The following is a 25,161-nucleotide window of genomic DNA, read 5'->3' on the forward strand; positions in this document are numbered from 1 at the left end:
TGCATGTCTAAATCCAGGTGCTTTCTGCAGAGTAGCTATAATCTCTCTTTTTAATCAGGATAACGTAGTATTTCACACTGTACAGATGGGTATTGTTAGAACGTATTGAAACCGTAAAGAGGACACTTCTGGATCGATTACATCAAGCAAACTGTTAGATGTGGGAAAGGAAAGGGAGAGCTGACAATTGAAGATGTTCATCAGACTTTTCATTTTGCTTTTAGTAATTGATCCATTGTGCTAAAGGCTTCCAAAGGAAGAGAAAGGATAGTATTAAGCAGCATACGTGCTTCTGATTCTCCAGTGTCTAAGATTTCCTGGATAATTCCAGCTCATACTGTCACCCAAAAGTGAATAATTCTGTACCATTACCCTTTTTACTAGTCCTCTCTGGACTATGAAGTCAGAGTGGCCTTAAAAATTAGCATCATATACATCACGTCATGTAATCTTGAATCTTTAAAAACATAACATGTAACCTCTTTGGACAATCTGTTTAGTGAGAAAGAGTAAGTGGCAGTTGCTTCTCTGATCAGGTTTCCCAGCCTGAGAGATCAATGATGAAATTGGGTACCCATGCAGTTTCTTGGAAGCTACATAGGAATAGGCAGTTTTCACCAGGTGTTTGTCACTTGTTCTTTGCATTATTTGTTGCTCAATATTTAACTAAATCACTAAAGTAATTTTGCATAGTACCTTGAAGAAAGAGACTTGTAAAAATTAAGAAAGCTGATCCCTGAAGATCTGCGCATTTGGAGGTTGATGTTACCAGTTAAGACTTCAGTCTTAAGTAACTTTCCTTTTAAATGTAGCTGTATCCTAAAACTTGCCAGTTCCTCAACGTTTTCTGTAATTGGAGACAGAAGTGATTTGTACAAGTAACCACAGAAAGTTTAGGGAGACAGTAGCTTAAAAAAACCATAAATCATAATCCTGTTAGATGCCTCGTGTTGAATTAGTTCAACCAAATTGCAGTATTTTAGATTTTTAATAATTATATTGCTTTTCTGGTTTCGCATTCAATGATGAGGTAATAAGAAATATTTTATGATAACAGGTGTTCTTTAAAACAATAACTACGCCATTGTTAAGGGAATAACTTTATCTTTTGCTTTAATGCCGTAATAAAGTTAGTTTGTATAATAATAATGCAATAGTGGATCTGATTGCATTTCCCACGAACTTGGTGGTTGGTCATCGTTTTTTGTCTAATTTACTACAGAATGAGCTTTCAAGAATAAATTTCCCACTCATATAACCCCCCTTCTTTCATTTAACTAAATCACCCCTTCTTTGTTGTCTTTATTGGGTATGCAGGGAATATCTCTTTATTGCCATGGAAGGAATTTATGCCAGTACTGAAAGAAGCATGTCTTTTGATCTCTGTTTAGACTTGCTGATGGTTTAGGCTTATTTTTGTATGATTAATTTTCCAACTATTTGACAAACAAACGAGGTGTGCTTAGGGTATATATTTTCTTTGAAAATGGTCCTGATGGCATATAGAAATGGACTGTATTTGTGGGGTTTTTTTGACAGAGTAGGCATTATTGCAGAATATTTTTTGTATTGTTTTGTCTTTAAATGTCTTGGCGTTATGAGATTATCTCAATTTTCAGTCTGGATTAATGAATGCATATGTTCTAAGTAAAAAGAGGTTCCTGGTATTCTTTCATGGTTAGTTTAGTTTAGAAAATCTGTTAAGCTGTAATGTTTCCCTGAAACTTGTAAAATTGAAGACAGTTCACTTCCAATTAGATACTCAGACTTTCTCACAAAGGGTGACATCTTTCGTGTTTTTGTCGGTGTTTGTGTTACAATAAATGTTTCTGCTGTGTACAGAGCAGTAGTAAAGATTTGGAGAGTGGGTGTGGTGTGCCCATTAGTTCCTTCCCAGAATATGTGCTGTGTTCCTTCAGTACTCAGTGCTTTCATGCTGTTTGTGATTGGCTTGATTGTCTTAATCATTAGTCACACCTCATCTGAAATCATGAATGCTTCTAATAATCTAGGAAAAAGAAAAAGAGTTGGAAAGAGAGCGGGACAGAGACAAAAAGGACAAGGAAAAAAATGAATCCAGGTCCAAAGATAAGAAGGAGAAGGAGGAATGTACACCAACGAGAAAAGAGAGGTAAGAGCTTTCCTTGGAGTAAGCTGGATGGGAAGAAAAGCCTCGCAGTATCTTTGTATGCAGTGGTAGCCTTGAAATTACATTGTATTGTGCATTTTATTTTAAAAGAAAAACAAAAAACCACCCAAATAAAGAAAACCACTCAACAACAAAAAAACCCCTGTGCTTTGGATATTAAAACATGTTTGAAAATTTTAAACGAATTGTGTTCTGCCCCAAGTGGCATACCATTTTGAATAGAATCCCCTTTGGTCTCATTTAGGCCCTGAGGAAACATGGTAAAATAATGACCAGTTGAAAACAGGGTATATTTAGCTCTCTTTTAGCAGTAAATTGACTGCAGTGTATTAGTCAGAAAACTGTACTGAAGTCATACCACGGATTATTTGCGGTGGCTTAAATGTTATTCATCTCATAGTAAAAATTCTTCAGAACAGCTAGTTTTAGGGTAGTTGATTGTACACCCTGATCTTGTAATACTTGTATAGCCGAATTCTTCCATTATTACTCTATTTCTATTAAGTGTAGATACAGAAAAATGCCTTGCTTCTCAGGAAACTATGACAGAATGTTTTTACACTGCAATAAACAAAGATGAGTCAGAGGTCTTAATTTTTTTCATCCAAAGAAAGTCTGGCGTGCATGTTGAACTTGATTTGTTTGTTTTAAGTAATAAAAAGCATACTACTTTTTAATTACTTAAAAGGATCTAATGTTAATTGGCAAAAGAGAATATCTACAGAAAGGAGTCCATTTTCTTAATACACCCTTTTCACTTCTCTGTATGTCTCTGCATGTGTATGTACATAACTGTACTTGCTTTCTTCACAAAGGAAAAGACGACACAGTGCTTCACCCAGCCCATCTCGCAGCAGTGGCAGTAGACGAGCAAAATCTCCATCACCAAAATCGGAACGCTCGGAACGCTCTGAACGTTCCCACAAAGAAAGTTCACGTTCTCGGTCATCGCATAAAGATTCTCCCAGAGATGTCAGTAAAAAAGGCAAAAGGTAAGCTGGTGTCTTCTCTGTTTCAGATTGTAGGAAAGTTAAGTACATAGGTGTGTTTCTGTTGGGTTTTTTTGTTTGTGTGTGTTTTAGCAGAGCATATTTGATGTGCAAGTATTTTCTCTCATAATGAACTATATTGCTTGTTCCTGGTTAATAGCTTTGAATGTTCGGTGTCTGAAGTGTATACAGCCTTCTGCTGTGATAGCTCAAGGCTGTTCACTTCTGTGTTCTTGTTTACCTGTTTACTGATAATTTTCAGAAATACTTTTTTAAACCAAAGCACCTTGCTGCTTTTTAGCTTCTTATTTTCAAAGGAAACATCTTCTGTAGCCCATAGAACTTCTAGAATTATAGTGAACGTGCAGTTTTTAACTGATGATTTGCTTACATGAAGCTCCTCTCCTATGGTTTGTTCTTTTTAATGAAAAATATCTAGATTAGATACTGCTTACAGGTTTTTGTTTCTGAAGTAGGTATTGCCTAATCGCCAGACTGATACAAATATTTGTCTCTAGTTAATGTTAAACTTGTGGTGAGATTTTATTATTGTATTGATGCCTTTGTAGCTCAAAACTCAAAAGATCAGCTTTCGCTTCTTTTAGATGTGTAGAATATCTTATTGATGTAAGATTTCTCGGACGAGCTGAGGAAAATTCCTCTGATGCTGTTGAGAAAATCGTAGTACATATTTGCAGTACTCAGATTCTTGTCCTTTATAAGTTAGGAATTCAAATAGAAATGGAAAACTATTTGAGTTTTTTTTTTTTTTAAAGTTACTATGATGGTCATTCAATTGAGACTATATCAGATTATTAGGTGTGGGTTACATGACAGTTCAGTGTAGTTTTTCTGTGGGGTTATATCACAAGCTGAACATGCTTGATAGGAATCAAAGGTATTTCAGCATAACACAATTCAATATGATTTTTAATTTCTGTTCTCTTCTATATGGATATAGGCTGCTATTAATACAAGAGCCAAGGTGGCTGAGGCATATGCGGAAGGTTGTGAATTCCTCATGTTGGTTTAAGGACATGAGTTGGTGCTATTTTTCCTTGTGGATTCTAAGCACTGAAGTTAAGGCCAAACTATGTTAAAAACCTTATAATGCAAAAATTGCCTTTCTCTCAAAAGCAAGATACCATTCTATTACTTCCCCTTACTAGAGAAAAATAATTTTCTACCTTGTTTAGCTCAGTAAATGAATGCTAAATACTGTAGAAAAAGTTGGTATCACCAATTAGTATTTGACCTAAAACTTTATTTGTTTTTGCAGGTCGCCATCTGGCTCCAGGACACCCAAAAGATCAAGAAGATCACGATCCAGATCCCCTAAAAAGTCAGGGAAAAAATCCAGGTCTCAATCCCGTTCTCCTCACAGATCTCACAAGAAGTCAAAGAAAAGCAAACACTGACAATGTTAATATTTTTTTATGATGCTGTCACTTACTGGAAATGCGGTTTTGTTTTTGTGCCTGAACAGTCTGTTAAAAAACAAAAAAGCATTCCTGATTTTTTTTTTTTTGTGAATGCACGTGTATACTCATGAGTATCGGCATCTGTAGACCTGTCATTGTTTTATATTGTACAAAATATCTTCATTGTGACTATTTCCCAAATGAAACATTTTTGTGTTTAGAAGTTTCATCAGAAATGTGTGTAACTGATCTGCTGGCAGTAGTGATATTTTGTTTTAGAATGTTGTGACATAGGAAAAATAACTCCAATGTTCCCCCTTTTTGTAGCTTTGACAGTTTGAATTAGATTTCAAATAAAATCTGAACAGAAAATTAAGATGTTGTTTTCTTGCCCCACTGGTGATACAGATCTGTGAAGGAATTCATAGTTTGTTTGGAAGTACTGTGTATTTCGGACATACTATGGTGCTTAGATCTTTCAGCATAGCGGTAGCTCTGTTCCTGTTGTCACTAGTTTGACCATCCAGCTAAAAGCACCTTTTGAATCCAGTGGATGGGTTTTCTTTCCCACCATGATATTTTACTGTAAGAACAGTTGAACGGTCTGGTACCTACCATGATAAACTTTACCGGGAAATCTTTGCTTTGTATTTCTCCATTTTAATGGCAGGGAATATTTGTGACACCAGAGTAATGTTTTTGTTTTTGAAAAAGGCCCTCTGCGGAGATGCATCATATGTATGTGTATGTATAGTGCATATACATGATGTATCAATAACAAGCCATGTTTATGGCATGCATAGGGAACAAGAAAAGGACAGCACGCCTGAGGCTCTGTGACTTCTTCCATACGTATAGGTACAATAATTGCAACCTACAGTACGCTATTGTTTTCTAAAACTGGTTTTTATTCCAAAAGGACAGCTTTTACGTTATTTTATTGAATTTATTCCTCTGTTGTGGAAATTCTTCAAAATGGGAAAAAATTACATTTTTTTTATTACCTACTTTATTTATTAATATTTTGGAAGCAAGAGGCTGTTTAACTTTTTTTAATGTTAGGCTTTTCCCTTCTCCAAACCTGTTGTGTGTGTTAGGCATTGATGTGGCTTTAAATCGCTTCGCCTTGGTCTTATCATGCAACCTTTCTGTGGGTGGGAGGGATGAGAAACTCGGGGGGATTCAATGTTTATACTTGGAGGTGTGGGGAGATTGTAATAAAAACATAACATTAAAAGGGATCTGGCCTCCTGTGAACTGTTTCTAAAAGCAAAAGCTGTACTTAACTACAGGCACAGAGTGCTGGATGATGGCCTGCTATTATACTTGTGGATCTAAAGTTTTTACATTGTTAGAATTTTGTAAATGTGCCGGGGAGAATCTTCTGTTGTACATGTATATAGCCTAAGAGGCAACACTTTCAGACGCAGCATGTAAAATGTCTCTTGAAGAACATGCATATTTAATTTAAAAATATATATATATTTTCTCCTTTTTTTTTTTCCTGATAGGAAGCGTTGTTATAAAATTATAGAAATTGTTGCAAATGTAAGAATTCAGTGGAGAATTCTCTTTGCTAATGAGAACTGAGAGATGATCAGGAATACTGAAAATACAGAGAATGCATGTGTACTGTAAAGACTTTCTTAGAATGAATATTGAATAGATGCATTAATAATGAGAAAAGAATACACCTTATATCTGTTTATATTACATTATAAAGAATCTGTTTTAGAAATATGCATGAGTTTATTTTTTATATTTTTCTTTCTCCCTGTAATATAAGGTGTTTCAGATGTACAGATTTTGGTAGCTATACTATTAGAAACTAAGTTGTGTTTTTTGTTTCTTAAATGCTGTGTATTCACACCTGGCACAGACTTGATAAGGTTTTCTAGAGCAAAAAGTAGATACTAAAATCAGTTGGGGACAGGGAGAACCCTAACTTTACGAACCCTAACTTCACAATAGGAAGAAGATCACCTCAGATCCGATTTACTTCTTTAAAACTATTACTTTTATCTTGTAGCTGTTTATAAATGGAGGAGTGATGAATGGCAATGTTCTAGGTGAAGTGAGACTAAAGATAGTTTGCCACAGGAATATTGTATCTGCAGAATCAATTGTGTATTTCATTTAATAGCTAAAAATTCTCAGGGTGGAAAATCACTTAGCATCATAGGTTAGACATACTTTTCAATAATTAATTTTGACTTCAGCTTTTATAAAATTCTCATCAGTGATTATAAAGGGCTCTAGCCAAGTAGCATGAGAGCAAAGGTGAGCTCAGCCATTAGACTTTATTTTGTAACAGCTTTATTATGCAATACCTTTTTTCAGTATCTTTATTCTCTAAATACCGTTCTCCGACCTCTTGTTCTTTGCTTCATATCCTGGGCTTTAGAAAAGCTGGTTTTTACCTAATGACCTTTTAAGAGCAATTAGGAATCTGTATACTTAACTGAATGACTGGTTTTTCTCCTGTTGAAAATAACGTCTTTGGATCCTACTTACTCTTTTCATTTTCTTTCTTTTTTTTTTTTTATGAACAGTTTTGTTTAGAGCTTAGCTTTTCCGTAAAGAAAAGGGTGGGGGAGACGGGATCTGGTAACAAATCTTTTACAAAAGATGCAAAGTAATAGTGAAGACTGAAAATTAGGCTGCCTGTGAAATTTATTTTTCCTTAGGCCTTGTTGCAGTGACGAGGTGTAGTCACAGTCTGCCATTACTGTCTGACTTTTTGGGGGTGAAATGGTGAAAAATAACCTAGTTGATGTAGGATTGGGGTAATTTAAATATTGATCCTGGGATTCAGAAAGTATTATCGAGACGAGTCCTTGTGTAAAAAAGAGCTCTGACCTGAGGAAGTGCGTGCCAGTGTTTCCAAATGTTTTTTGTGATTGTGCAGGAAGAAGGAGCCCATATTACCCTCCAAACATCCCCCTCAGTGACCGCCTGACCCTTCGCTGCAGGAGCGGGAGGAGGCACGAGTGGGTAAGGGGCTTCACTGTCCTCTCTAACGGATGAGATCTGAGGTGAATATTCATGCTAAGCGTTTAGGTTTATCCGAAGCAGAGAAACTGAGTGTAGCTTGCTACAGCCGAGCTCTAGTGCTGCTGACTGCTCCCCTGCAGCCTGAAGTAGCTGCTGAGGCCCATCGCGTGTGGGATCTCACGGGAAATGGGAGGTACGTGGTATATTCACAGGTAGGTACTAGAGACTGTTATGCTGGTACATTTTGGTGAAGCCCACCCAGCGCTCTGTAGGACATTCAGGTATTCATGTGACGGCCTTCTAGGTACGGAGTTGCAAGTTCACCTCTGGTTTTTCTGAACCAGTCCTGACTCTGTGAGTATCTCTGTAAGAACCGGACTCTCCCACGCTGAGCATCTGCACCCTGTCTCGGTGGAGACAAACTACTTGTTTGCATAGTCTCCTTCTGACAATTAAAATCTTTCCTTACCAGTTTTACAGAAGCATTTATATTTGAACTGCCTTTTTTAAACTCTGTGACTTCCTCTGACTTCTGGGCGCACCAGCTGCACGTACTGTGTGTAATACTATTTGAAGAAGAGTTGGTTTCTGAAAGTCGATGTGAGGTTATTGCTCGGGCACTAGGTACTGGGCATGTGTGCTCCCCCCGCCTCCCCCTTGGAGGTTTTGAAGTATAAGAATAAACCACTGATGAACAAGGGTAACAAATGATGTTTTCCAAAGCATGCATTTAGAATCACAGCTATCGCTAAGGTGAGTCGATCTGTCCCAGTGACACCGAATGTTCTGCTCTCTGCATTTACAGATCACCTTCTGTACCAAAACAGCAGCTCTACCTAAACACACATGAACCCTTTGAAGTTGCTGGATTATTGTATTCCTTGTGTTTTTCTGCATGTAAAACCGCTCCTGTGCTTTTTCAGTTACGAATTTAGGATTGTCCCCACCATTGGGGTAGCTTTCAAAGTTGTACTGGTTTTAGTTAATGAATTCCTGAGGCACGTTTTATAGCTGAAACTCTGTAAACATTGTGTCAGACTTCCAATCTGGCATGAGTACTGCCTGAGATACCTGAGTTTTGGAGCACCGAAATGGGAAATCCAGTTATCTTTAGGGGTTTTTTGGGGAATCAGCCAGTGTTTGAGGCCTCTTCTTGGCATGTTGAAAACAAAATAGTGCTGTCTCCGAACTGTGCCTGCAAGAGGAAGGTGTCTTGAAGGAAATCATGTAACAGGACTTAAAAACTAGAATCTTGTGATGAGAAAAGCAAGATCAGCCAAAAATGTTCTTAGTGTCTTTGGTCACTTTACGCAGATTGCTTGTGGGTTTTTCCTCCACACGTTTGCAGTCCTTTGGTGGAATTAATACTTATAATAAATGAAAATTGGAAGCGTTGTATTTCTGCAGTTGGGTTAAGGTCTGAACTGTGCATCTACTTTTAGGTTGCTGGCTTGCTGTCCTTTCATACAGCTGCGCGAGGGATTCGGGGCAAGATGTTTCTCAACTATTGTGGGTCTACACTGAGTACTTACATGGGGACACATGTATTTGGTTGCATTAAGGTAAACGTAGTTTTGAAGGATATTGGAATTACTACCTTTTTGGTAAGGAGCGCCCTACTTTCTATGCCTTTTCGTTGTTGAAAAATCTAGATTTGGGGCAGTTGCGAAGATTAACAAGAGAATTGAACTCTACAGTTGAAGACAGCAGCAGTGGAATAATCTAGATGAGAATTTTGCAGTTCTTTTGAAATCAACTGTTCCGTATTATGAGATTTATCAAACTACAAACCTGGTATTAGCAGTCAAACCCTGAAAACTGTCTCTGAGCTTACTTTTCTGAATAAGGCCGTTGAGTTCATAAACGTACGTTTTATTAAAACAGCCCATGGTAGTATTTGGAGATTTCTTTTCACATTGCTGCACGAGCTATTGCAAGACTTTGAGTATACGGCTGGTTCGTGCGGCTGCTGTAACTGCTGCTCTTCAGTATGTAAGCTGCTCTTCTAAGAATCGTAACTAAAATGCTAAATTAATTTTGTCCACGTGTATTTTCCCTGTGTAGGATGCAGAAGTCTTACACAATTGCATACTATTTTTTCCTCCACCTGCTTCTGTCAGTGCAGTCAGTTTTCATGGGTAAGACTGTTTCATTTGTCACTTCTGATGTCTAATCTTGTGCAGGGATGTTTTACTGTGTAACTGTCATAAGCTGGAAAGTTTTCTGTTTGTGGTTATTTAAAAAGGAAATGGTAGTTTCACATGAACTTTTTTGTCTTACTTGCTTTTGGGTTTGTATTTTATGCAGAAAATTTTCCAAGTGACGTGGCAACAATAAAACTGTCAGTTTGCCAATATCCAGAAATGGTTTTATTTTTAACCTGGAGAAAGAGCGGTGTTCGTGGGTGTTATGCTAAGGGTGGTTTCTTGCCCTTGCCAGCTCTGCTGCTGGCGGACGCTGATTCTGCCTGTGTTGTCGAACTCTAATTGTTGCTGCCGTTCTGCTGTCAACAGTGACCTCTTTGCTTCTCAGAAACTCATTAACAAGCCCTGGGCTGCTCGCTGTGTAGTTGCTTGTATGATCCTCTCTTGAACAAAGAAAACCTCCCACTTGGAACTGCTGCTCAGATATTGAGATGATGAGCAGCTTTTCAGTAGTTAACACCATTCCCAGGAACGTCAGGTGGAGGGAATGGAGCTCGTGTCGTGCCATGGCGTGAGGTTGTGTGTTACGGCTGGGCCAGTGTCACAGCTTTCTGCTGCTGTGGGGTGCAGGTCCTGTTCCTGCCTTCCCTGTGCCTCCCCTTCTCTTACTCTTGTGTCCTGTGAGCGGCCAGTTCCATTCATTAAAGGGAAAACGCTTTTTTTGGTGTGCTTGTTTTCACTTGATTGACCTGCTGGCTTAGTGAGTTGAACTGGCTCAGTACAGGGAACAGGGGCAGACAGTGAGCAGGATGGTCCTCATTTTTGGTAACGGTTCACTTGTAACATGCAAGTTCATCCACAGTATTTTCATGTGGAGCGTGTGGTTTGATTAGATGGGCTGCATCGATGCTGCACTCTGCATCCCGCTCACTTCCGCTCAGGTCACGCACTCCTGTCACTTTCCCGCCTCCGGCTCTAGCACTTGTTTAACCACTTTCCTTGTGGAAAGGTAGGAGTCGTCCAGGGTAGGCAGGTTTATGTGATGGAGGAAGGGAATGCAGGACTGGGGCCATCTCCCGTAGCAGCAGTGAGCTGTTACGCTGGCTCTCTCTTGTCTCCAGTGACGCTTGAACCCATCACTCAAATCTGAGAGGAGCAAATGCCTCCAAGGTAATTTAATTTCTGCAAGATCTTTGAAAGACCAAGAAGAGGAGAGAAACCTCAGATACCCCCACAAGATGGGAAAGGCTGGAATAAGAACTCCTGATGTTATTAGAGCCCAGAGCATTTATTCTGGAGAGATCACAAGTCCCAATTACTAAGTCTTCACTTAGGGCTAACAGTCAAGAAACACGTATGTTGTGATATCCCTGGACCTACTTGCTCTGTTTTTATTTTCGCTCTTGTGTGGAATGGTCGGCTACTTCTTGTAGCTGTTTGCCTTAAATACAGACCATCAGTTTTACTCTTGATAAGAGGGTGCCTGCAAACAAGTGTGAAATTGGCGTTCTGATTCTGGCTCTTGGGCTTCTGAGGCTGGACCTAGGTCTGAGACTTCAGTCATTAGAACTTGGGTAAGGTAAGTGTGCCTGCTGAAAGGTGGGTGTGGAGAAAAGGGTAAGCAATAAGGTCTGTGTAATAGGTCTCAGAAATCTTTCATGAAAAGATTTAACCTAGCAGAATAGGTTAATTCTGTATGACAGACTGTTCTGGGTATAAAATTTAGCTGGTGTGGGAAGAGGAGTGTGGAATTCATGCATGCAGTTTGGATTTGTGGAAGAGAGATCAGGGAATTAGCCTGTGCTCAGGATTAGACTTCCAAGATCATCACCAATGTCAACACAGGATGTGGAAGCCAGTTTTCATCTTTTTAGCCGTGCTAAAAAGGTACACCTTTGATGTTTCAGGAGTGATTTTGCCAGATGTCTTTGCCTGCTAGACACTGTGAGAGCTCGCACTGCGCTGTTGCAAACAGAGAAGCTCAGAGACTGGAGATGAACCTTGTGAACTTATTACGGTATAGAGATTATTATAGCTGATACTGGTCATTTTCATCCTAAAATCTGCATCTCTTGGTTGCTGGTAAAATATTTGTTCCTGGCATTTTAGTTTATCTTCCCTGTGCTATGGGAAAAGAACTGTCTGATAATTAGTTAATGAATGGAGAGTATTGCCTTGGGCAAACTCTGGAAAAGAATTAGCTATAAAATTTAAGACATGAGACTGGGATTGAATTCTGGCCATTGTGTGAATTGAGAGGCTGTGGATTCTCACCCTCTGTTTTTACAGAGGGTAACTATACTAGATAATTAAAAAAGGGAAAAGTTTACAATAAAGCCTGATTTCTAGGCAGTTAGGTTTCACCGGGGGTGCTCATCTTTCATGCCAGCCTGTAGGAAGTCTTCACTGTGATATGGAGTAGAAATTTGATAATGTTACAAATAAAGAGTCCCTTTTTCTCAAATTCTGAAGATTTTCAAGAGTTAATAGTGAATGATTTGTATTTCTCACTGAGTTTTCAAGAGATGCAATGGATTAATTCTGGTACCTTTCCTAGACAGTCATTTGTAGCATGTTGCATGTTAGTTACATGAGAAACATTCCGTTCTCGCTCTCTTTTGTCCTGAGCTCTGTGTTTGAATTTTAAGACAAGGACTGGGGACTCTCTTCCCTGGAATTTTTATTTGCCCTGTCTGTAGTCTAATGAGGACCAGCTATTTTGCTCCATCACCTGGAAGTGTTCGAGGCCAGGCTGGATGGGGCTTTGAGCAGCCTGGTCTAGTGGGAGGTGTCCCTGCCCATGGCAGGGGGTTGGAACTAGATGATCTTTGAGGTCCCTTCCAACCCAAACCATTCTGTGATCCAAGGGAACGTTGTTGCGTGGCTTCTGCTGCCTGCTGTCCTCGGGGAGGCGGGAGGCAAGTGAGGCCCCAGCAGGAGGTGCGGGGGATGCCCTGAGCACAGCAGGAGGTGCGGGGGATGCCCTGCCTGGCACCGCTGCCTGGGCTGAGCCCCCAGTACCAGGATGCTAACGAGGGGGAGAGGTGCACTGACCAGCTGAAGAGACTTAGGGGTTCCTGGCCACTGCAAACCAGGGGGGTGGAGTGTTTAAGACATTAATTAACCCAGGTTCATGGTTTTCGTTGTAGGGAGTTTAAAGATACCCTAATGTGTGTGGCTGAGGTAGCTCTTACGTGTGACCTGCCAAAGGTTTTGGAAGTTGTTGATGTGAAACAGTATGTTGCCTGTTGTTTTAAGGTACGTTATAAAAGCAGAATCTCTTAATTTCCTTTAGAACATAAACCAGTTACACAACAACTGAGAAAAGATTTCTAATTTTAATAAAAGTCAAATAGAGACTTAACTACACCGCAGTGTCCTCAGGACATTCATAAAGTTCTGGAATTCTTTCAGCTGCACAAACAGGAATTTATAAATATTTATTGAAATTAACTTTATTGAAAATGTCACCTGTGTGACTGGAGGTGAATATAAAGGAGAAACAGGGGGGCAGAGGAACAGCGTGCTACAGATTGGTTTGTCCACTTCCCTATATATTTCTGGTTTATGAGTAGCTGGTTTAACGTTGGTCCATGCCAGCTGCTTCTGCAGCACAGTGCAGATGGAATAGCCAAGAGAAAATGAGGACTTTAGAAGGCAGATTGCTGCAACCATCACTTAATCGAATGTCTGCTGAGGGCTTCTGCATTATTGGAAATAAGGGTGTTTCGAGGGAAATCAGCGGCTGCTACTGCATGAGACCGAATCAGCTATTAGAAGTTATGCAGGACTAAAAGGAAGGGTGCAAAATGTAAACATCTCTAAAGGCTGTTGTGCATTTTTTTTTCTCACTTCTTTCCAGTGTGGATGCCAGAATATAGTCTTAAACAAATCCATAGATCTCCAAGTTTGGGCAGCTACTCAATTTTATATAAACTTTGTTCACATTTTGCAATCTGTAACTTGTGATTTAGTTTTAAGAATCTCACTTTTGAGCAGTGTTTGAGGAACTTATCATCTATATTTGTCCTGAATAGATTAGGCTAGATATGGGAATTTTTAATCAACACCCAGAATTTATCACATGCTAGGTGTGTAGCAGCATAAACACCCATCTTTCATAATGAAAAAAAAAAAAAAAGAATTGTTTTAAAAGATAAAGTCTTGCTGAAGCTTGACTTCAGGAAAAACTTCTTCAACTTGTGCCCACTCCATCCTTGTGAACATGAGAAAGGCAAGTCTAAAAGCATGAAAAATCAAGTCAGGAAGCGTCTCGGTAAGGATGAAACCTTTCACAGCCCCATCATCTGAAGGGATGTTACTGCAGAAATCTCCGGATAGCGGAGGAGAAATCATTCAGCTCATCAGGATTTGGGTTGTCTAAATATTACATGTAAAAATCCTAAATTTAAGTACTGAATATAAAATATTAAACAGTAACATAAAATATTTAAGCATTAAATGCAATAAAATGAGTTTGGTTTTTTGCCTTGTAGTTTAAATGGGGGAGTTTTGATCATAGTTACTCACCCCTCACTTTATACACTGCTCACTGCAGAGTTTGAGACAAATACAGACACCTTATTTATATCTGGGGGATGACTGGGTTGTAGTGTGGAACTACCTGCACAGGAAAAGATGCATTTTTTTTTTTCTGCTCCATCAAAGCAAACAAGATGTAATACTTAAGAAACGATGCTGGCTAGAAATAAGTATTGGGGGGTTTTTATTTTATTTTTTGGACTTCTTAATTTAATTTTTTTGGGGGGGAGGTTAAATTTTATTTTTTGAATTGTGAATTTTCCTTACTGAGGATAGGAAAGGGTTTTTTTATTATTTGACATGAGTGATCTAGTATACTGAAACTAATGAGCCTAAATTAGACTGGCATGAAGGAACGTAGAGGGTGGAAAACGTACACTGAAGTATCTGAACAAATTTGTGAAGGGCTGTATCTGTTCAGCTGCGGAATGTTCCTCTTTTGCTCACTTACTGTGACACTTAAGTTTTTATTCCACTGGTTTGGCCCAGAGGTGAGGCGGTGAGACCATGTGCAGCCTGAACCGCCTGCAGAGATGCCCTCTACCCACCCTTCGAACTCGGTTTGGGAGACTAAGCAAAACACTTCGCCCTAGAAATTATTTGAAAAGACATGAAATAACTCTTTCACTACGGTGCTGACTTTCATTCCCTTTTCAATTGGCTACAGTAGTATTTAAGCCTGTGATTAAAATCAAGCAAATACTTAAGTATTTCACTGACTTGGGGCCCTATTTCATGGTAGGTTTTTTTACGTCGTGGGGCAGCTGTAAAAATCAAGGAGGTAGCTCTGCAAGTGGGATAAGTCATCAGGGTCCTCTTTGGTGAGGATCTTGTCCCTAGGCTCGTTGTCAAAAATCCTGCCCCATCACTTTATTCTCTATATTTTATCTATTATAGTCTACATATCTTTTCTTTACATCGGTGCAAAAACCAAGAGAAGTTCTTAATTGCCAGCTGCCCGGTGATGATTTTTGTTAGCACTTGGAAATAGATGGTTGATTCATTGGTTGATTCGTTGAGAATTAAAATTAGTGTTACAGCCCATGGCTCTGGCTGCGCTCGCTGCTGTGCTTCACCGAACGGCTGGTACCTGCGGCACAGCCAAGAACTCGCCGTTACAGCTCTCAACGGCTGCTGCCCACTCGCCTGCCTGCACTCGTACTCTCCAACACCAGCAAATGCTTTAAGTCCCAGACCACAGATGAAAAAGAGAAATTCAGAGTCACTTTAAGGAGGGTTCTTTTATACATTGGCCATGGCCTGAGACACTATGTGTCAGCTTCATCAACAGATCTGCAGGGTGAGCGAGCTGGTGTTTTGCCGTCTGTGTTTGTAATACTTTGCACCAGGTGGGTAGCTGATTTTAAGAAAACCCATCAAACCAAACTTGGTGTGAATTGAAGGTTGTCTGCATAAATCTTTTCCATATAATGTTATTAAATATTCATTGATGTAGAGCTGCTTAAAGTGATAACTTGACTATCAGGTCTGAAACTTGTACCGGGAGAATCGAATATTGCAGCTGCATGGAACCGGATTGATTTCAGTCGGGTTCTGCATGGGTGCTTGAGTCCACCTGCGCAGAATAAATACATATATAACTCCAGGTTTGAAAAACAAGATTCCATTTTGCAGCGTGTATGTCGAATTGAAGAGCGGCTTGGGCCCATGCTTTCCGAGGTAGAGGCGGAGCAGCGTCATGGAGGCAGCGTTGCTGTCGGTGCTCGCACACTCGCTGATGGAGAGAGACGTAGCTGCTGTGGAACAGCAGGGAAGGTGCAGAATCCAATCACAGCTTCTAATGTTTGGGTTTATGATTAGTTCTGCCATTTCAAACGTTATACGTGCATGTTCATGTTTGCTTATCTTTAGTTGTTACTTGCTAAATTTTAAATTGCGTAAGAACTGGAGGTGGCTTCGTAGGTTTGTTTTTTTACAAAATTTCATACCTGTCTCCAAGCAAGTGCAATCAAAAGAAGGGATTAATTTGAACTTCATGGTATTTTAATGATTTTTCACTGCTATGAATTTGTTTTTGCTCCCTGTAGTCTCTGTCCTTTATTGCATTAGTGCTGCAGTACAATATTGACGGGGGTTACTGTTTTATGAACTACAGTGTCTCAGCACTGCTGTTATTCGTCACTTAATACAGCCTAATTGATGCTACTACAGATCATTCCAAAATTAAAAATAAAACATTTCTGCTTTAGCTGGATGAAGGTCACTTCATCTTTAGTGAGCATGGAAAGCCAAATATTTATTTAATCCCTACCTTTATAAAAGGGATATAAGCAGAAGTCCTTCTCTATGTGAAGAACTCGAGCATTCGGACTAAAGAATAAAATAACTGCAAGAGCTTTATGCTGCAAGGGGCTTCAGAGGTGTATCCTTTTTCATTGTATACTGTGTTTCAGAAGTTACAAGTCAATTGTTTTAAGCTCATTGGTTTTAAACTTTGCATTTATTTTGGCAACTAGATACAAAAGGTTTTTTTCAGAATGTGGCTTTAAATGCTTCCTCTGGAGCACTGTAGGTAAAAAATGGCTTCCCCTTTCCCCCCACTGTTTCATGAAATACAGAATTTTCTCAAATACTCAGTGGTTGTTTTAATTCTGCTATTAACAAGCTACTCCCATATGAAAAGTCACAGAAACATTTTAGTATGGCTACCAGAGTCACTGGCAGCTTGGGAAAGGATTCCCTGACCTTTCCCGTGTGGTTTGGTCGCTGCATCCCACGCTGGACAGGGGGAGTGGGTGGCAGCGGCGTCTGGGACCTCACGCATCCTGATGGGGCTGTCACACTTCCCTTTGGGGCTGGAAGGGGCGTATAGGCTTTTCTGTAGAGGCAGCACGGTTGTTAATATCTCCATAGAAAATTTGGGAGGAGTACAGAAACCTTTTTGATAAGGGATATAAAGATTGCTTCGGCATTTAGCTCCTTCACTCTGTTATACTGGGGTGTTCCCTTTTTTAAATAGAGTTCTACCAGACACACCAGGTGACTCTGTGTTTTATCCACTCTGTGAGTGTAGCGTCGGATCTGCGCCATTTGGAAAATAAATATTCCAGCAAAAACTTGCCAGTGTGATCCATTGCGGAGGGATCGGTGTGTGTCTGTGCCAGGTGCAGCCCTCCAGCATATCAGACCTTCCACCTGCCCCATGGTGGGCTGTATATATCCTACCGATGATGGGAAAGGATGGGAGAACTTCTGGGTTAAAGAAAGCAATTGAAAGAAGAGAGGCACCAAATGCTTCTGTCACTCCTCGTTGCCCCTTGGCCCGTGCTGATAGCCCTTGGGGGAAGGGGGGACCCTCAGCGAAAACCCCTTGATCTGCCAGAGTCACTGGAGCCCAGTGCCTTTGGGATGTTTCTGGTCCCACAGGTGTGTCGTTCCCCCTGGGCTCACTCAGTGGGTTCTGGGGACCTGTGTCGTCTTCTCTTCAAAGCAGCCAGGAGCTGCACCACTGCTTACATGATGCCTCGTACAGCACTGTGGCTGTAAAGCAGAGAAGTTGTGAAAAAGTCCTCCAGGTACGTGACAACCGCTCTGGGGTGGTGAGGCATTGCTGGATAGCTGCGTGTTGGGGCTCTGGTGTGGGACCATGGCTGCAGCTGGGGCTGAGCAAATGTGGGGCTGGGATCCCTCCTTCCCCTGGATCATCCCTGGGGCTGGCTGCTGGCCAACGGTGGCACTGGCCCCGGGGCTGCAGCTATGCCCAAGGCAGTATCAGTGCTTCCCAAACCCCTTCGTCAACCCAACGGCACTGGCCCAAGGGCCTGACGGGCAACTAAAAATGATGGGTCACTTGTAGTGGTTATAAAAATATTTTTAAGAACACTTCCGTCTGAGCTGTATCAGGAAGACCTGGTTTGGGGTTTTCTGATGCTTTTGGAGAAGTTATTAGAGGACCTCTGAAAAATCTGAGTTAACGATACCGAAGGCCGGAGCTGGGGCCCTGTCTGTTTCAGGCCTTTTATGGCTTCACCCCCACCTCATTTTTCCCGTTACTGGCGGGGCAGCCGCGCTGTCCGAGCCGTAACGGGTGATGGAGCCCCCTCCTCCCGCGCCGGGCTGTCGGAACCCCCACAACAAGGGGAAAACTTCACATCGCCCACCGGCATTCCGGACCCGGGCCGGGGGCCGCCCCCTACCGGGCCGAGAGGCAGCAAGGTCGGTGCGGGGGGTGGTGCGAAGTGCTCCTCCGCGCCACGGGCCGCACCGGGCACTGCGGCGGGGGCGGGACGGCGGCGGGAGCGGGCGCCAATAGGGAGCGCGGGGCGGGGCGCCGCCATTTCGGGCCGCACCTCCGCGGCCGTTCCGTTACCCGGCGGCGGCGGCGGCCGGGGCTGTCCCCGCTGCGGCGCGGGGCGGGGGCGCCATGCGCGCTGCCAGCGCAGGGGCCCGCCCGCCCGCCGCCCCCCTTTGCTCCCGCCCCCGCGGCCGCGCTGCGGGGCGGAGCGGAGCGCGGCGCCGCCTCGCCCCGGCGGCCGCCGTGAGCTGGGCTGCGGCGGCGCCCGCGGCCGCTCGGCGATGGCGGCGCGGAAGAAGCGCGGGTGGCCGCGCGGCTGCTAAGTAGGGCAGCGGCGGGGCGGAGGCGGCGGCGGCGGCGGGGCCGTCGGCGTCGCGGCGGCTGCGCCATGCGGGCCGGGCGCGGGGGGCCGGCCGGGAGACGGCGCCGGGGGCGGTGCGCCCTGCTGCCCGCCGCGGGCCCCGGGGCGTCGGGGCGCTGAGCAACAGTTGGCCCCGCCGCCGCCGCCGCCCAGCATGAAAGTGTGCCGGCGGAAGGCGCTGGCGCTGTGCCTGGGCTACGCGCTCCTGCTGCTCCTCGCCGCCCTCAACCTGCTGGAGTACAAGTGGCGGCGGGAGCCGCGGCGCTGCGGGGAGTCCCCGGCCGCCCCCCGCAACCAACACCAGCCCCCGCCGCCGCCCCCGCCGCCGCCGGCCGGGAGCCGCGGTCCGGCGGGGGCCCGGCGGCAGCTGGTCTATGTCTTCACCACCTGGCGCTCGGGGTCGTCCTTCTTCGGGGAGCTCTTCAACCAGAACCCCGAGGTCTTCTTCCTCTACGAGCCGGTGTGGCACGTCTGGCAGAAGCTGTACCCCGGGGACGCCGTCTCGCTGCAAGGGGCGGCCCGCGACATGCTGAGCTCCCTGTACCGCTGCGACCTCTCCGTCTTCCAGCTCTACAGCACGGCGGGCGCCGGCAAGAACCTCACCACGCTGGGCATCTTCGGGGCGGCCACCAACAAGGTCATCTGCTCCTCGCCCCTCTGCCCGGCCTACCGCAAGGAGGTGGTGGGCATGGTGGACGACAGGGTGTGCAAGAAGTGTCCCCCGCAGCGCCTCAGCCGCTTCCAGGAGGAATGCCACAAGTATCGCACGCTGGTCATCAAGGGTGTCCGCGTCTTCGACCTGGCCGTCCTCGCCCCCCTCATGCGGGACCCGACCCTGGACCTCAAAGTCATCCACCTGGTGCGGGACCCCCGGGCCGTTGCCAGCTCCCGCATCAAGTCCCGGCATGGCCTCATCCGGGAGAGCCTGCAGGTGGTGAGGAGCAGGGACCCCCGCATCCACCGCATGCCCTTCCTTGATGCTGGCCACAAGCTGGGTGGAAAGAAGGAGGGTGGGGGTGGCTCAGACTACCATGCCCTGGGTGCCATGGAGGTCATCTGCAGCAGCATGGCCAAGACCCTGCAGACTGCTCTGCACCCCCCTGACTGGCTCCAGGGCAACTACATGGCTGTGCGCTACGAGGACCTGGTGGTCGAGCCCATCAAGACCTTGCGGCAGGTGTACAGCTTTGTCAACCTGGTGGTCAGCCCAGAGATGGAGAAGTTTGCCCTCAACATGACCAGTGGCCCTGGCTACTCCTCCAAGCCCTTTGTGGTGTCGGCCAGGAACGCCACCCAGGCGCTGAGCGCCTGGAGGACTGCGCTCAGCTACCAGCAGATCAAGCAGGTCGAGGAGTACTGCCACCAGCCCATGGCCCTGCTGGGCTACGAGAGGGTTGGCAGCCCCGAAGAGGTGAAGGACCTCAGCAGAACGTTGCTCAAGAAGCCACGGCTGTGACAGGGCAGCGGGCGTTCGCCGACCGTCCCCAGGGGCGGCCGAGCCCCGCTGGGGAGAGGAGCCGCTCGGCTGGCTTGAGTGAGGGAGGGAGCCGGGAAAAGCAACCTGGGTTCCGATTTCCTCCAAAGACTGCTGAAGGGTAACATACAGTAATGTGATGATTTCTTTCTTTCTTTCTTTCTTTCTTTTTTTTTTCTTTTATTCCTCCCCCCCTCCCCCCATTGCATTGGGTTAGATGAGATTTAAAAAAAAACAATAAAGTGGAACTGAAAATATGTGTAGACCCCTTTTCCCCTTCCCTAAAATTCGAGGCAGTGATTCTGTACCAAAATCTTCTTTATGGAGTTCTGGTGGGTTTGAAGATGGTAAGAAAAACTCTTGCACAATCCCTAACACACCTTTATCTCCCCTGGTGCGGAGGGATGCCCTTGGAGAGCATAATGCTGAAAATCAGACTTTTGTATGAAAGCAAATGTTCAGATATGATAGTAATAAAAAAAACAATAAATGATATTCATTTTTATAATTACCTCAATTGTTTGGGAACTACAGTGTTGCTTATGTACAGCTGGAGGGGATGCTTGCTGAAAATAGCAACGTGGACTTTTTTAAGGGTATGGGTGGAGGGCTGGCGTGCGACATTTGACGTGTTCAAAGATTAGGAGCTGCTCTTGCAGAAACAAGTACAGATCTCACAACTGTAGTGCAGGTTTTATGGCTGTGTCAAAGCAGGTTTCTATTTAACTACTGTCTTTTTTGTTGTATTTGAAAAATCTTTCAAGTGCCACTGTATTAGTGTCCTAAGAGTTTTAAAATGTTTGCCATCACAGCAGTATTTATTTTTGTCTTGACATGTATGTCCAGGAGTCACTGTCAAATAGAAGTGGATCTACAGCGTGACAAGAAGTGCAGGATTTAAAAAGACATTTATCATACTGGAAACATTAGCATGTGTGAAAATGAAAATAAAATTATATATATTCTATATATTCTATAGTGCTAATAATACAGTAAGCTATTTAAGATATTTCTTGATGATTGGTAACAGGTGTAACAGGGAAGCATAGAAAAATGCATAGAATGATTTATTTTTCCCCTTTATCTGAGTGTCCAAGGGTATATTTATGTACGAGGAGGGAGGAAACACAGCTGTGTGTTCATAGCTGTAATGGAGTTTTTACGGAGTCAACCTAGCGTTTGATTTCCGAGCGCTGGTTAGATACGTGTTTCTTGTGGATTGTCATTGCTCTACGATGGAGCCAGATGGTGGTCTGGCTCTTCCTGGGAGCTTTGCCTAGAGACTCTGTCCCATCGTTAAAACTCGATTAAAAAAATAAGAGATTTTACTACTTCTGCTTTTATAATTTCCTGAAAATGTCTCGGTTTATTAAAGGTTAAGTGGTGTGTTGCATATGAGAAGTGCAGACACCTCAAGTAGTTGTTTTTAATCTTGGTGTTCTCTGATGCTCTTTAGAGGCTCATTTTGCAACTTGAGTTTTTAAACTAAAGTGGTTTTGCCAAGCTGTTCTCTTAGGAGACTATAGACTTTTCTACAGGAGGTATATTTTACATTGCCTATCTGGGTGTTGTGCCTTCAGCAAATGTGAAGAGTATGAGTAGGAAAAAGGAAATTGATTTGTGAAAATAAATTGATATAAACAGGATGCTGATAAGTGTATGTGTGTGTGTATGTGTGAAAATTTTAGTGATGTGTAATATGTTTATTTCTTGTATTGGTCCTTTTAAGTTAAACAGGTGATAACTGGCTACTGAGCTATTTGAGTTCTTGATGAAATTTTGGCATCAGATGTTGAACTTACTCTGAAAAGGAAACACGTTTAATAAACTAGTTAAAAGATTCTTGCATAAGGTTGCCTATACACTTGCTGAATGACTACGTTACACATGTCCGTTCCCTCAGTTCATCACTCAGCACAAACAACATTGATGATAACTATCACTGGGAGATCTTATAATTGGCCTGTTAGGATGGATGCCTAAATTCCAGATAGCAGTGCTAAAAATGGGAGGTATAGCTAATTTGGTATTTAAAATAAATATTAAGGTACTTGTGTTTTTGTGAAATTAGTTATCACTGTATGTATTCTGAGTGGATTTTGGATATCTGGGTTTGGGCTGTACCCTGTCTTTTTCTTTCTTCAGTCGGTGTGTGCTGGGGCAGTGTTTGAAAATGCGATCCGCTTATAGAGCGTGTCGCTTGCTTTTGATCCATCCGCTGCTTTTTGAAGCACCCCTGCTGCCCATCGCACGGTCCTGTCTGTCCGCCTGCCTGGGAACAGCCGGGCCTGTGTTTGCCGGCGCTGCGATCGGCCGGGCGAGCTCTGCGGCGTGCTGCCTGCCGGGGAGCCAGCCCAGCTTCCCCTCGGGGCTCTGACGCTGCGCCGCGATTTCCCATCCCGCTGTCTTAAGTATGAAACTTTGCTGTGGCTTGCTAAATGGAGCTTTCTCATGGCAGCGCGTTACAGCGTGAGCTCTTTTGATTTGGGGGCCTGGAGCACAGTCATTTATGTGTGCGGAATTCCTTGGTCTCTTCTGGGAAAGTTTTCTGGGTGAGTAAAGTGAACCAGAATTAATCATCTCTGGGCACGTGAAATAGATGAGCCCGATTGACTGGGTTTCCAAAAATCTCCTTTGGATTCTGATTACATTAAAAAGCTAATCCTGGCCTTCTGAGAGAGTGCTCCCTGCTCTGCTAATAATGGTGCATTGCCAAGCATCTGCCTCACTTTACTGATGTGAACGGTGTGCCACTGGAGTTACAGCATCGGAGTCGGGTCTGTAATTTGAGCTCCACCTACTACATTGCAGCAAGGAATTACCCAACATACTGTACAGTTGTACCTGGGCATGTTTTGGTGAACAGAAGTAGTAATGCAAAGCTCATTTTGTGAAAATAAAGGACTGCAATTTTGTTCAGGTAAAGCTTCAGGAGAAGTGAAATTACTCTGCTTGTGTAAAACGTGGGTGGGCTAAGCCCTACATTTAATGCTGCTCCATTAAAAAAATAAGTATGTGAACAACTGGCTGTTAAGAGAGGCTCTTTTTAGTCCTTTTTTTATATTCAGAAAAGAGGATTAGAGGAATTAAAAAAAGCCAAACAGTTGAAAAAAATTTAAAAAGTTTTAAATGTGGAAAATTACAGAGAAAAATAGGGTATCAGAAAGATTATGAACATGGTTACAAAAGAGCTCTGCCTGTTGTGAGGAGGGACATCTAGCTGAGGTCGGAATACTTTAATACTTGACTGTTATGCTTAAAAATAGTGCCCGGGTTTGCTTTCTGTCTGATTTAATAATTACAGTGTGCTGCTTCAACTGACACTAATGCTTGTATTAGTGAAGAATCAATAGGATATACAAGATACAGGGCGCGCTAAGTTGCACTGGACGGGAGGGAGCCTGTTTTGAAGACTTGGCACGTCGTTCCCATGGAAAAGAAAGGCCAGTGCGCAACTACGTGTTGTTTTCTGCTCTGAACAGAACCAGAAAATAGTACAAGTATTGTAAGTGGTAATGATCACTCAGTGCATGAAAACAGAGGAAAACCCTCTGTCCTCCACTGAATCAATTTAAAACACAAGATGTGTAAAAGTGTGCAGGTTGCTGCAGCTGACCTAAACGCTGATAATGAAGAAACGGTTAGATAAAGTATTTTTTGGCCTTTCTAATAAAAGGAGGAAGTTCTTAATTTTTCCGATCACTGCATAATTTGTCAGGTGTTAAGCTTCATGCCCTGACTGGGAACAGGAACATAACTTACTTAATTGAAAACCACAAACCTTGTTTTTCAGTTACGATTTGAACTCGGGTCTCTAGAGATGAAACACTGGTGGTTATAATCAATTCTGAAACAAGTGGTTTTCATCCTATAGGTCATGAAGAAGAAGAGTGGGATTATTCTTTATTTCCCCCGTAATTTCTAATTGTTGTGGTATGATTTAAGTGTCCTTGAAAGCAACAGGTGTTTAACATGAGGTTTTGCACACCGCAAGGGGTGGTCACAGAGCCTGTGTTTCAGTTCAGCTCCTGTGCATCCCTTTAAGGCAGGTGTGGGTCTCCCTGGAGCGGTGAGTGCCAATCGTGTCAAATCGTGTGGGGCTGCTTAACCTGAAAAGACTGAACGTCAGGTAAATGCTGCCTGTGTTACTTAATCAAATGGATCAAAAGTGTTCTAATTCTAGTGCCATTTCAATTAAGGGTGTTGTACCAGGATAAATATTACTCTGCTGGAAGTATGCATATGAATAAGGCAAGCAGATTTAATTTGGAGGCTCTAGGTGAGAGCGAGACTGCTTGCCATTGGCGTATCCAACCTCAACGGTCACTGCTTTCTGCTAGTTCCTGGCAGTCACTGGATGTGATTTACATTTTGCGTCAGAGCTCCTGAGCAAGATCTTATGAAAATGTGCGCATGTTCTAAAATAAAAAAAATACATGGAATAACTTAGCAGCAATATTCATTATATTGCACACATTTAAAGTGAAAAATAAGGTTTATGTGGTTTATTTGGATTCACTGCTACCAAATGAGTTCTGTTAATGTGTTTAAATAAGGGCTGTCATGACATCTATGGTTCTTCACATAAGTTATCAATTCTGCAAAGAAAATGCATAGTTTCCGTTCAACACAGGCTGTTTTAACTTTGGAAATTGGAAAATATCCTTGTTTTTATTTTTCTTTGCAGCTTGGGGGTCCCTGCATCATGAGATCATGAAAGGATCACAAGAATGGGCCTGCGTTATTGAGTGTTTAGTGTTCGGATCAATGCAAATCCAATGAGAATCAGTGTGAAACATAAGGTGTCCTGTCTTCCCTTGATGCACGAAGAG

The 25,161-nt window shown here is 43.1% G+C and overlaps 2 protein-coding genes across 10 annotated transcripts in view; both read left to right on the forward strand.

Annotated features, from left to right (window-relative positions):
• Nucleotides 1-5,814, forward strand: part of U2SURP (U2 snRNP associated SURP domain containing) — a 46,712-nt gene extending 40,898 nt beyond the window's left edge. For 6 of the 9 annotated variants that reach the window (XM_074592503.1, XM_074592504.1, XM_074592505.1 and 3 more), the window contains 3 exons: nucleotides 2,013-2,131; nucleotides 2,965-3,141; nucleotides 4,418-5,814. In XM_074592503.1, coding sequence (XP_074448604.1) covers nucleotides 2,013-2,131; nucleotides 2,965-3,141; nucleotides 4,418-4,556 — 435 coding nt within the window. In that variant the 3' untranslated portion in view covers nucleotides 4,557-5,814. The remainder of the gene's footprint in view (nucleotides 1-2,012; nucleotides 2,132-2,964; nucleotides 3,142-4,417) is intronic. The other 3 variants (XM_074592506.1, XM_074592507.1, XM_074592508.1) reach the window with 1 other exon arrangement.
• Nucleotides 5,815-18,635: 12,821 nt separating this feature from the next.
• Nucleotides 18,636-24,743, forward strand: CHST2 (carbohydrate sulfotransferase 2). Its single transcript, XM_074590230.1, has one exon. The coding sequence runs from the start codon at nucleotides 19,010-19,012 to the stop codon at nucleotides 20,309-20,311; it is 1,302 nt and encodes a 433-aa protein (XP_074446331.1). The 5' UTR covers nucleotides 18,636-19,009; the 3' UTR covers nucleotides 20,312-24,743.
• The last annotated feature ends 418 nt before the right edge of the window (nucleotides 24,744-25,161 follow it).

Source organism: Larus michahellis, chromosome 6 (genome assembly GCF_964199755.1).
Source record: "Larus michahellis chromosome 6, bLarMic1.1, whole genome shotgun sequence".
Taxonomy (NCBI): Eukaryota; Metazoa; Chordata; class Aves; order Charadriiformes; family Laridae; genus Larus; species Larus michahellis.